General features: G+C 41.7%; 1 protein-coding gene across 4 annotated transcripts in view; it reads right to left on the bottom strand.

The window, feature by feature from the left end:
* The window catches only part of NGLY1 (N-glycanase 1), a 52,797-nt gene that overhangs the window by 16,864 nt on the left and 22,639 nt on the right, over window positions 1-13,294 (bottom strand). For all 4 annotated transcript variants that reach the window (XM_084619025.1, XM_084619023.1, XM_084619024.1 and 1 more), the window contains one exon: window positions 5,206-5,368. In XM_084619025.1, the coding sequence (XP_084475151.1) occupies window positions 5,206-5,368 (163 nt within the window). The remainder of the gene's footprint in view (window positions 1-5,205; window positions 5,369-13,294) is intronic.

Genomic DNA, 13,294 nt, shown 5'->3' with positions numbered 1-13,294 from the left:
CTGATTTTTAAAATCCAATATTGAGACCCATCTCTTCTTTGTTCTGATTCCTTACCACCTTTAACTTAAAAATATTTTGAATACTATACCCTGAGTCTTCCTCTCTCCCCCATTCATAAATGTTCTCCATAAATCTGACATTTGCTCCTTCATAATCTAGATCACATCACAGTCACAGATGTTAATGCCTATATGATATTTTATTTGTTTGCTTGTAGTTTGCATTTACAAACTGGACTAGCTGTAATATGATATTTTTATAACAACATGCTATACAAAACCAAAGTCGCACTATATTGTCAACATTCTGAAAAAAAGATGTGATGTGCAGAGATAATCCAGGGTGATGAACTAGAGTGACTCATATTAAATGAGGATCTTTTAATACAGCTCCCGGGAAGCAGACAGCATGACCCTGCTCCAGCTCCTACATAGTATACGGAGGCACGGCCAGGCGGCTCTGCGCGCTGCCCCATCTGCAGGCGCTGCCCTGGCTGCGGTTCCCGGACAATGGGAGCTGTGGGAGCAGCCCCTGTGGACAGGGCAGCACGTAGAGCCGCCTGGCTGCGCCTCCACATAGGAGTTGGAGAGCGGACATGCTTCCGAGAGCTGCTTGAGGTAAGCAGTGCCTGGAGCCTGCACCCAAGGCCCCTCTGCACCCCAATCTCCTGCCCTGATCCCCCTCCCTCCCTCTGAACCCCTCGATCCCAGCCTGGAGCACCCTCCTGCACCTGAAACACCTCATCCCCAGCCCCACCGCAGAGCCCGCACCCCCAGTCGGAGCCCTCACACCCCATCCCATACCCTTACCCCCTGCCCCAGCTCTGATCCGTCTCCCGCCCTCCGAACCTCTGTCTCAGCCTGGAGCACCCTCCTGCACCCCAGACAGAACAAAGGGCAATGGTCTCAAGTTGCAGTGGGGGAGGTCTAGGCTGGATATTAGGAAACACTATTTCACTAGGAGGGTGGTGAAGCACTGGAATGGGTTACCTATGAAGGTGGCAGAATCTCTATCCTTAGAGGTTTCTAAGGCCTGGCTTGACAAAGCCCTGGCTGGGATGATTTAGTTGGGATGGGTCCTGCTTTGAACAGGGGGTTGGACTAGATGACCTCCTGAGGTCTCTTCCAATCCTAATCTTCTGTGATTCTATGAATCATTAAGAAAGGGATAAATAATAAGACAGAAAATATCATATTGCTTCTATATGAATCCATGGTACATCCACATCTTGAATACTGCATGCTGATGTGGTTGCCCCATCTCAAAAAGATGTATTGGAATTGGAAAACGTTCAGTAAAGAGAAACAAAAATGACTAGTGGTATGGACCAGCTTCCATATGAGGAGAGATGAATAAGATTGGGACTTTTCAGCTTGGAAAAGAGATGACTAAGGGGGGATATGATAGAAGTCTATAAAATCATGACTGGTGTGGAGAAAGTAAATAAGGAAGTGTTATTTACTCCTTCTCATAACACAAGAACTAGAGGTCATCACATGAAATTAATATGCAGCAGACTTAAAACAAATAAAAGGAAGTATTTCTTCACACAACGCACAGCCAACCTGTGGAACTTCTTGCCAGAGGATGTTGTGAAGGCCAAGACTATAACAGGGTTCAAAAAAGAACTAGATAAATTCATGGAGGATAGGTCCGTCAGTGGCTATTAGCCAGGATGTCAGGAATGGTATCCCTAGCCTCTGTTTGCCAGAAGCTGGGAATGGGCGACAGGGGATGGATCACTTGATGGTTACCTATTCTGTTCATCCCCTCTGGGGCACCTGGCACTTGCCACTGTCGGAAGACAGGATACTGGACTTTTTTAGCATTATACAAATTTAAAATGTTCCATAAATGATTCAACAGAAATAGCATCTATTGCTTATATACTGGATATGCTTTGTGTCTATTTTACTGCTACCTTTTCTCTGAACTGTCTGCCAGAAACTAAATGAGGTAATTTCAATCAAAGGACAATTTTTCTTTCTGTTGGTTAGTGGTGAATACAATGATGCCCCTCTATGGAGAGAAAATTGCTACTATTACATAAATATTCTTCTCTGGGTTCATAAAGTACATCCTGCATGAAAGGCTCAGCACAAATATGATGACAAATATGATCTGTTTCAACAAGAAATGATTGTTTGAAAATACCCAGATATCACAAAAGTTAAAAGTATACATAATTCTGGTCAATTTACATTGCTAATGGCAGGTGGCCAATGAAGATGAAGACAAGCATTGTAATCTCTTGTTCAAATGACCATAACTTTATCAGGGTGGTCTTTATGAGCCAAAATGTCTATGACTTTGACTTGTTCTTCAAAATCCCAAAGGTTTTTTAGATCTGCCTTTAATAACTGTTCTCCAACAGCACTGGTAATTTCTCCAGGAGGCTGTCTTAATACAACAGTGACAGATTTACAAGGAAACAGGCAAGGTAGATTATTTCTTAGCAACAGTAGCTACTCCCTTCCATACAGCCCATTCTCAATGGAGTCTCTTTCCATACAGCTTTTAAAATTAAAGTTAACACACTACCTCTGCATTTAAGTTGTCATTGCCTAACAAATGGCAAAGTTTTCCCTATACTCTTTTACACCTGAGTTTAAGGTGCGAGGTCTGAAACCTTGAGTGCCGCTTTTGACACATCAGCGGTAGAGGCTGGGGTCACATGAACACAAGCCCCATCCCCCTTAAAGAAGATGGATAAAAATCATTATTTTAAAAAAATATCAAAAACATCAATTTTTTTTTGGTTTAAATCAACTTTTTAAAGTTAAATAATATTTCTTGTTTACATATTACTAGTTAGTTCTTTATCTCCATTTTAGTCTCAAATTGTTTTGTAGTAATTTCTTTAGTTTCCTAATTGTTAGAAGAATTTCAAAATTTACATAGTGATTTTTTTCTTTTAGGTAATTCCATACTTTAAATGCTCAGTGAAAACATTTTAGTATTATTATTATGAGAACACAATCTCAAACATAAAACTGATAAGTGAATACCCCATCCTATATTTGTAGGGCCCTACCAAATTCATGCTCCATTGTGGTCAATTTCACGGTCATGGGATTTTAAAAATAGCAAATTTCATGATTTCAGCTATTTAAATCTGAAATTTCACTGTGTAATTTTAGGGGTCCTGACCCAAAAAGGAGTTGGGAGGGGTCAAAAGGTTATTGTAGGGGGAGGGTTGTGGTACTGCTACCCTTATTTCTGCACCGCTGCTGGTGGCATTGCTGCCTTCAGAACTGGGCAGCTGGAGAGCAGTGGCTGCTGGCCGGGAGCCCAGCTCTGAAGGTAGAGCTGCCACCAGCAGCAGTGCAGAAGTAAGGATGGCATGGGATGGCATTGCCACCCTTACTTCTGCACTGCTGCCTGCAGAGCTGGGCTCTTGGCCAGCGGTTGCCACCCTCCAGACGCCCAGCTCTGAAGGCAGCAGCGCAGAAGTAAGGGTGGCATGGTATGATATGGTATTGCCACCCTTACTTCTGCACTGCTGCTGGTGGTGCTGCCTTCAGAGCTGAGTGCCCGGCCAACATCTGCTGCTCTCCATCCGCCCAGGTCTGAAGGCAACACAGAAGTAAGGGTGGCAATACCATGACACCCCTGCAACTCCCTTTTGGGTCAGGACCTCCTCTATGAGAAACACTGGTCTCTCCCATAAAATCTATGTAGTGTAGGGTAAAAGCACACAAAAGACCAGATTTCATGGGGAGAGTCCAGATTTCACAGTCCATGACGCGTTTTTCATGGTCGTGAATTTGGTAGGGCCCTATGTATTTGTAACCAACATAACCTTGTAAAATACTTAACTTCCACAAGTAAAGAAAGCTGAAATTCTCTGATACTCTTCCATCAGGGTATGCAGTTTGAAGTCAATAGGACTTCGGAACACAAGTCACTATGTTACTTTTGAAAATCCCACCTTTTGGTGCCTAAATCTGGGTATAGAAGGCTAATTTTACACTCCGTTTTTTGGAATTTTTTGGCTCGTGTGCATAAAAATTCAAAATAAATTTCTTAACGTCTTGAAAGTCTAACTGAAGCAATTTTGCTTTGAAGTGAGAAAGATTTTATGCCACAAAGAGTAGTTTTTTATTAAAAATACAGTTTTAGATCCTGATGCTGCAAACACTTATGCACATGCTTCACTTTAGGCAGGTAATCAAAAGGATTATTCATGTGAGTGAAGTCACATACTTGTTTGCAGGATCAAGGCCTTAACTTCCATTATTTTGGTTTTTGCATATTGTATTTCTATAAAATTTAGAAAAGACACACTACCAAAAGTGGTGTTTTAAAAAAGAAACAGCATTTGGAATATAGTTCATTATACATTTTAAAGTAAAGTTAAAATTGGACAAGTTTTCAAATTAATTGTACACTGGCTCAAGACGACATGAATCAATTATTTAAAAATATAAACAATTACAAATACAATCAATTATTTAAATTGCTCTGCCTTTCCTTAAAACATACATACATTTATTATCTTCATTCTACTCCAGATGCAAGCAGCTAAGTAATATGTACAGAATCCTGCTGCCTCTAATGCTATTTGCTGCTAGTTCAGAAATCTGGATTCAAGTAAATTTCCTTTGCTCTCTCTTCCCTCCCCCCTTCCCCAGCCATGAACAGATGGACAGCAGATGGACATAAAAGAAAAGCATGCAAAGGAAGAGAAAATACAAAATTTAAGATATCAGTGCACAGTGGATGAGGAGAGGAAGGTGAGAATGGAAGACAGGACAGAGGGTTAATAAATTTAAGAAATGGTTCAGCTGAACTGAATTTATGAAACCTCTCAAAGACCCATCTGTACAGAATACAGGACTTTGCTTCAGCCCTGTGCACACATGAATTTTAAATGCATATGATGCGCTGGTACTCAATAGATTAACCTGAAGGACCGAAGAAATGTGAGCCTCAAAATTTTATCTAATGTGATTTTAAACAAAGAAAACAAACCTAAACTAAGAATTAGCATTAATTCTCCAAGCACTTTTCTTTTTTGACTAAGCAGATAAACTAATTGAATAAGATGGCATACTACATACATTCTGAATACTAGTGTAGTTTAAAACTAGTACTCTGAACTCACAAAAATATAATGACAATCCTAGTCTATAAACATGCACATTACGCCCAAATGTTTAACCTAGTATTTTTAGTGTCTCATAAATTGTCAGAACTAATACCTTCATCCACTTTTTTGGCTTGTGCTAACTTTTCTTGAGCTTTCTCTTTCAATGCTTGGACTGGAATAGAAGCCAATGCTTTCTTTTGAAGAGACTGGTTCTCATACACTTGCACATGCTGAAAATTTGATTGAAGGGTTTTAAAGAAGATTGTTTCAGACTCCTAATATGGAAAAAATATAGGTATTATTACAATCTATGCAAACCCCATTTTCTAATAATTGGATGATTTCAAAACATCAGATCTTGGTTCATTAATGTGTAAGCTTGTTTGCATATTTATTATAGAGTTTCTGATCATGACTCCATAGTTAAGGTTGCATTACAGATTTCAGTTAAAAGGAGTTTTAAACTGTAAAAATATGAATAACATGGCTAAAACTAAAACATAGAATGTAAACTTTGAGCATGATTTGAATTTTTCATGATGGTGTGATTGAAAAATGGACTGACAGAAAGAAGTAAGAACTCAAAAATTGCCCCTTTTGGGCAATTTTTCACTGCATTGTCTCACTTTTCTTTGTATGCCCTTTCCAAAGAATCTAAAATACTCAGATTATGGGATCTGTCCCTTGTGCATACTGTTGCCCTTCATGTGCTGATTCCTGGAATATCAGTTAAACATAGCTGTGCTTGACTGGAGAGCATTTTGTAAGTTTTTAGCCATAATTGAAAATTTATGTATCAAGCTGAAGCTGCTGAATTTGACAACATAGCAGCCCTGGCCAAAGAGTGGGGTGAAAGAGAGTGAGTTAGCATACCTCTATACCCTAGGGGATAATTCCCTGAACTAGGAAGGAGGAGACCAAGAATTTAAAGCTAACTGTCCTTTGTATTTCCATGCAAGTCACAACCAGCAAAAAGCTGCTGAAAAAACCTTTATTGGAGGTAGTCATGCCTATTGTTAAGGCTTCTGAGCACTTCTTGTTATACGAGCCTGAGTGCTGGAGCGAGACTCAGGAGACCTGGATTCTAACCCCAGATCTCCCACCCTCAGCTTCTTCACTGTAGCACACTGCCTTTCAGATTGACTAAACCAGTTTCAGTTACTGTATTTCTAACCACTATGATTGCACTTCCCTCTTGTTGGGATTCCCTCTGAGACCTCCTTCCACTTGGCTTTCCTAGAACTTAGTTCAACTTCAGAGTCTGTCACTCATATTTTTATTTGGCATACAGCAAAGCTACGCTGAGTTAATCACACTCAAGCGTAGTGGGTGTGTATAGGGCATACCACACACCCAAAGTTACACTGCAAACCTCTTCCTTTATATACATTTACACATTATATTGCATTTTGCTATACAGTGCATCACATGTTTTGGGATTGGCTTGGGACAGCACACACTGTCCATACATGACTTACTCTTTACCTCATCTTATATTCCAGGCTCATTTTAGTTATTGTTATTTTATCCATTATAAATGGTTTCCTGGGTTTCCCCCTTGTTTTAACTAGTACAGACATTCTGCTTTCAGCCTACTGATAATACTGTCTCCCAAAAAATGAGGCCTCACCCATGTCCAATTAGTCATGTCAAGCCAGGTCTACACTTTTCAGAGCCAAGAACAGAATCTAGGATTCCTGATCATCAATATTCTACTGCTGACTAGTAAACAGTTGTGTAAGCCACTCAGAAAGCACATGTCAAGTTCTCATTCAGTGGCTAATCCACAAAGTGGCTAGCAATTATTAGCATAGCTCAAACAGTAATTGGCCTAAGCTAGCAATTTGAAGATCAAGGGGTTCAAAGCCTGCTACTGATTTATGCGGGCAGATGGCTCTGTGTGGTTCACAGAGTGAAAAGACTTCTTTTAAACTTTGTACTTAAATACAATCTATACATTATGGTGGGAATCAACAAAATATACGTGTCACATTTCAGCTGTTTGTCACACATTTTGCTTGTATGATGCACTTGTCGATGTGCGGGTTGTGTGCCTCTCCATGCCCGAGGCTCCGAATCTGATAGCTCTGAACTTCAGAGGCTAGTTCTTTAGCATAAACGCTAACAGTTCATGTTTTTAGCTCTGGAGTTCAGCCCTGGTGTCAATCACAGTGGTGGCTGTCACATATTGGCAGGTTTGAAGGTTGAGGAGCATGCTTCAGGATGGTCAACGTAGTCAGGGGCACCTTAACAGCACAGCTTCTCTTTTCAATTCCCAAGCAGGTGCAGCTCCCTTTCTCCCTACTTCTTGGTAGCTATCCACTGAGGTACCCTAAAGCCTATATAAAAAACCTAAGAAATCAACTAACAAAAGTAATTTTTAGTAGCAATTAAGGACACACCCCAGCCAATTAAAACCTTAAAAGCATGGATATAAGAAGTTAAGGTAGAATGCTCTTGTATGCTCTGCCACCTTCGTTACCTACAACACAGTTGATAATGGACTCCAACACACCATAAGACTTTCACTTGCTTATCCAACAAATACCCAAAAGCAATATACGTCCCAACTTCATCAAACCTGCACTCTCAGGGATATGCATGTTATAGGCATTAGTAACATTACTAATTTTCTTTCTCATCACCAGGGGGAAAGGTGTTTGACAGTTACTCTAAAAGCAAGGCTAAAGCCTACATCAAGGCCAGCATAGTCCGAGATCTGAGGTGCAAGCAATTTGGCATTGACAAAAGTGCTTCATGGCCATTGCCACAGTCACAATGGATAGGCTTTACATACTTCTTCCTTTCTGAGAAAGAGCTCAGATTAGAGGTCCATTTTGCCATATTGTATGAAGGAAATAGGAATGGCACTTAAGGAGCATGACCTTGCTCATTTCTGATAGGGCCCCTGACCTGGCCACTATGCCCTCTGGTGCACAAATTATGGAGTACCTCAAGATTTGGTAGAGGGTCAGTCATCAGTTGATGCAGAACTCATATAAGTATCAGGGCATACAGATATTCATATCCTTCTGTTTCTTCTATGTGTTGTGTGGGGTAGGGAGAAGCTTACTGGGGTAATGGTGGGAAACTATCAAGCTTAACATTGCATTTTCAAGCCATCTCTTTTGGCTCAGGAACTGCAAATAGGGCTTGGGACTGGTCTCATCTGGTACCATCCAGCTGCTAGATTTGAGACTTTAATTCCCCCTTCCTGCCGTGCACATTTACTAACAATGAAGGATCAACACTGAATTAGCCTGCGTGGCAATTCCCATATTGTCTACTTTAGCCTTCCTCCCCCCACAACAACCTTATGTTTTGTGTGGGCTGTTCACATCCTTCCTTTCTCCTCTCCCAGCCCCAATAAAAACCAAACAAATAAATAACCCATACATAAATTTAATTAAAAATGTTCACATTAAAAAAAATGAACAAAAACAAAACTGGAAATGGATATTTGAATGACTAATTTCAGCATGCTTTTGGACTTCAGACTTGTGTTCTTGTGCCTCAACATCTATGGTGTCTTTGCTGAGATGCTCCTTCCTTATTTCACATTTGCTGTCAGATTGCATCTGTTGCTTCCCCTCTTTTGTATAGCTTTTTTATGACTCTGCAGGAAGGAATGATGTTGAATCAGAAGACTCCTCCTTCAGTAAGGATTATAGGGCACAGTATGCTCCAGGGGGCTTTCAAGAGGGTAGCAATTTATTGGCCTGCATCATAGATGGCCTTCACCTGGGGGAAATAGTTAATTTTAGTGTATGACCAACTGATCTACAAGCTTCAGCATCTGCTCTAGCTCATATACATTAAACCTCACTGTCCCTTGGCTTACAGACATCAATGTGGTTGTGGACAAGGACATTTATGCTACTAATTTAAGACAAGTGGGTCTGCCACCTCCGCTGAAAAAGGCTGTTACATCATCTGTACTACTCTGTTAGGCAATCTGCTGTTAGTTTGGTTAGATACAGGCAGACTGGTAGTTGCCTGGTCAAAAATATCAAGTTATGAAAGCTTTTTGCCCATTCAGCCAGGAGCTGTGGATGTTGATGCAGAAGAGCATCCCTTCCAATTACCTCCAACTATTGGGTCCAAATGAAGTACATCTCTTGGATGTTGGGAGCTGATGTCGTTATTTCCATGGTCTGTTTCAGTGCAATATTCTACTGTTTCTCTTTTTGGCTTTTATATGTAGCTACAATCCAACTTCTACAAACTTATTCTGTGTCCTATCCATAGAATAATATATTCCTGAAGTTACCTGTTTGTCCTAACTTCTCCTTAATGATTTTGTTCAGTTTGGCTGTTTCCTAGGAAAATTCTGTCCTGAGTTATTGGGATCACTTTAAACCTAAAGCCCTATGTAACAGGGTGGTTTGCTTCTTTAAGGGTCAGAGAGTCTGGGGCCAGAGGCCCTTCAAAAACAGGTGTTTGGGCCTTGTAGAGGGGATTATCAGACCCAGCTGGGAAGGAGTCAGGTGACAGTTTGATGAGCAGTTGATTCCTATAAAGGCTGAAAGAGCTCAGTTGAGGAGAACTATAGAAGCCAGTTGGTGCTTGTGCTGGGGGATGCCTAAGCAGACTGTTTCTAGACTGGAGAAGAGCTGCCAGGAGGGATGCCTGTGGGTCAGGGTAAAGGTTGAACTGCTTTTTTGGGGGGGTCTGCTAAAGACTGTCAATACAACCACTAAACAGTGCCCTGAACAGATGCTAGGTGGAGCATTAATCCTTTCTGGGATGGGGAGACAAGCCAACAGACTACACACTAAGACTCTTTAATAAGGTATCTAGGTTACAGATGTTGTTGTTCGTGTCTGGACTGTATGAGTATTCACAAAGCACTCATTAAACTCTCTGTCACAGCATGCACTAGGCTCACTGCTAAAACTAGAATTAACTTGGGGCAATCACTTCTTCAATTGTTCCGAAGTCTTGGTAAGTAATCTGGAGGGGATAGTCCCTGGACGTTATAGGCAGCAGTTTTTCCCTACAGAATGGAATTTAGAAGTTTACCAAAGCAAGCTAATGAGCTCTAAGTCCTGTGCAGTCAGATCTGATTCTCAGCTGCCATTCAGTGTTCCACTGACTGAGATGTAAACTTCTGGCAAAAATTACGCCAGTCAGGAGCCCCTGGCTCTAAATAGTGCTGAAGTGGATTATCTGGATTTGAGCTGTTGGACATCTTGCATTGGCTTTCATCTGTTCTGAATGACTTACAACCAGATTTGCATTCCATAGCATATGGAAGCACGGTTGATGCCTCCAACCATTTTGTGGCTTCTCCCTCTTGTTTTGATCAGCTTCCTGTGACTTTGAGTATGACTTATTCTTGCCATTAACATAGAGACTTGGTGTCATATGGCATCAGCTATCTTGAAGGAATTTCTTGGTGTCTCCAAAGGATTCTCAGCTCATGACCTTGGGAAAGTTTTTGATTCCTTGAGAAATACTGTGCTGCCTCAAGGAGTTGTCTTATTACCAAGTGATTGCTTGAGCAGGTATTATCTCCATGAGAGATTGTCCCTTAACTTGAATAACTTCTAACCTCAAGGGGTGTCTCAGGTGAGCCCCCAGTATTTCTGGAGTGCATCTGATTGGGGGTAGTTACATTTAGAGATGTCAAAACATTCTGGAATATTTAAGTCTCAAGATGCTGAAACCTCTTTGACATTTTAGTGTACCATATTCAGAGTGCTAGATAGCTTGTCCTCCCCTCAATGTGTCAAGCCCTGAAGGCATGCCATGGTGGTTGTTTCAGTATTGTTCATGATCTGTAAATTGCCAAGGAAATTTAATGCTGAAATTTCTCTCTGCTCGTTGACCTACAAACAAGTCATTCTAATAGGCACGTGTCACAATTTGAGTAATTTAAGATCAAGTAGCAGTTGAGCATGTTTCCTTTACCATGTAAATATAGCTAGAGTTCTACACTATTACAGCAAACAAGATATGCAAATTAGATGTCAATTGCAATTAACTGAGGAAAAGTGCCATTTCCTCCTGGCACAACATGCAGCATTGATTATGTACATTATGGCTTTCTTTCATAATGTGGGTTGTTGAACCAACCAATTGACCTTTAGGCAGAACAGCATGCACTGCTGGTATGCCTCTCAGGAAGCTGCTGAGCTTCATTGTTTGAAATATGTAGATAGAATAGGGTTCCAATTCAAAAATAGGTACTTGTATCCATGGATGCCAGGTTTGTATAATTTTTGGTGGTACCCAGAATGGGTCCAAGCAGAGCTGTCCCACCCATAGGACAGACCGGGGCAACTGCCGTGGGCCCCATGTTTTGGGGAGCCCCGTGCTTCAGGGGGACATGGGATCCAGGGTGGCCTGGGGGTTTAGTGGGGAGCCTGGTGCTGGCAGCAGCGAGCGACCCGGCCCCAGCCCGCCCCAATCCACCCTGCTGGCTCCCACATCGCTTCGGGGGGGAGGAGCAGAAGCTGGAAAGGATTGAGGCTTGGGGGAACGGGTGGAATGGGGGTGGGGAGGGGGCAGAGCAGGGGCAGGAAGAGGCAGGGCAGAGTGGGGCAGGCTGGGGCTGGGTCGCTCGATTCTGCCGGCGCTAGGCCCCCCCGCTAGCTCCCAGGCCACCCTGGACCCAGCATCCTGCTGAAGCATGAGGCCCTGCAAAGTGTGGGGCCCGGGACTTTTGGATGGGACAGCTCTGAAAATATAATCCCAAACATTGGTGTAGCCGAGCCCACGTTCCTGAATATTTGTGGAGCAAGGGCATCACAGGCACATATAACTCACCGCCTATGCTTGTATCTTCATTTTATATACTATTACAACAGATTCTGTAAGAACTGTTTACCTCTTTCAAGAAGAGATCCAAGATGCTCACATTCCCTTTTTGATACTATAAATGACATCATAGCTACAGATTTGGGACTGGTCAGAAGAGGGCTCAATGGACAGTTGTCTCTCTTTCCCAGCCAATCAGATTGCTCTGGAGTAGAACTACAGGATAGCAATTTTGTGAGCATTCTAACCTCAGATCACATAACTTTGATTTTAGTAAGGATGATTTTTTTTTTTAGTGGCTAGCAAGTTCTGCCAGTCAAACACTGGAGCCACTGGACTCCAAGAATGTAGTATTCTTGCAGCTTATAGTTTAAGACAATGGCAGGTAAATAAGTTTGTCTTCAACATGAGGAAGGCTTGTACGAAAGCCTCAGAAGTTCACTAAGCAGACAAAATATCAGCAATGCAAACAGTAGGTAATATCAATCTCAGTATCAAGAAGGAAACGTTTGTGTTGTTGGACTCTTCCCTTACCTTAATTTTTTGGGGAGCTGCATGTAAGAAGCACTGGTAAGCCAAGGCAGTATTGTGTTATAATACCTCCTCATGACGTTTAACAATGTAATTGAAGGTGAATCTATCTAAAATGCCTGCTTAAGATAGAGTGAGTTTTCACTTTACATAGGGAAGATTGACTGTCTTGCAATGGGTGGGGAGGCTACCTGTTCACAAAGGCCTAATAAGTGAATAGTGGATCAAATCAACCTGTCCTATCACTTAAACCCACTCCATTTAGCTGCTCTGAATGGTCTCTGTTCTCTAAGCCTCCAATATGACATTTGGCTTCCACTAAGCCTGGATATAAAGAAGAAGCGATTTATATGAATATAGAAGCAAATCCCTGTATGTGCTCGGAGCTGCAGACTTTTTTTTCTCCATAGCTCTATTTTCTCCTCTCTCACTAGTATGGTCTGTTTCTGCTGCTTTTTCACTCAAAATGATCATATTTTCAGAGTTATTTTATTACCTGCTGCCTAAGCTGGCACCATACTTTATGCTGTTTCTTATTGAAGTTGATTGGGTCTTGGAGAGAGTGTCACAAGTGAGCAAAACTGTTAAGGTCAAATGCGGTCATCTTGGGTCATGCGACCTCAGCATGTCTTTATTCAAATCCTGTAAGTTCAGTATGTGCATCTCTTATAGAAGAGAGGAGATGTGTGGATTCCCGCATTCCTCCTTCTGTCCCCCACCCCATTCCTCCTGTGGCTCCCATGTCACAGGATCAGTTTATTCAATACGTCGAACGCAGCCAAACAGATTTGAGTAATGACATCATAAGCACTTTCAGTTCACTTGGGCAGATTTAAGGAATGCTCCGCTGATCAGCACTCAGCTAGGTCTGAGTTTAGCATGTCTCATACAGAGCAGGGGAAATATTT

The sequence above is a fragment of the Lepidochelys olivacea genome (assembly GCF_965140295.1).
Source record: "Lepidochelys olivacea isolate rLepOli2 genome assembly, chromosome: 2".
NCBI classification, from domain to species: domain Eukaryota; kingdom Metazoa; phylum Chordata; order Testudines; family Cheloniidae; genus Lepidochelys; species Lepidochelys olivacea.
The sequence above is the reverse complement of the archived record's forward strand: the minus strand, read 5'-3'. Positions and strand labels throughout refer to the sequence as shown.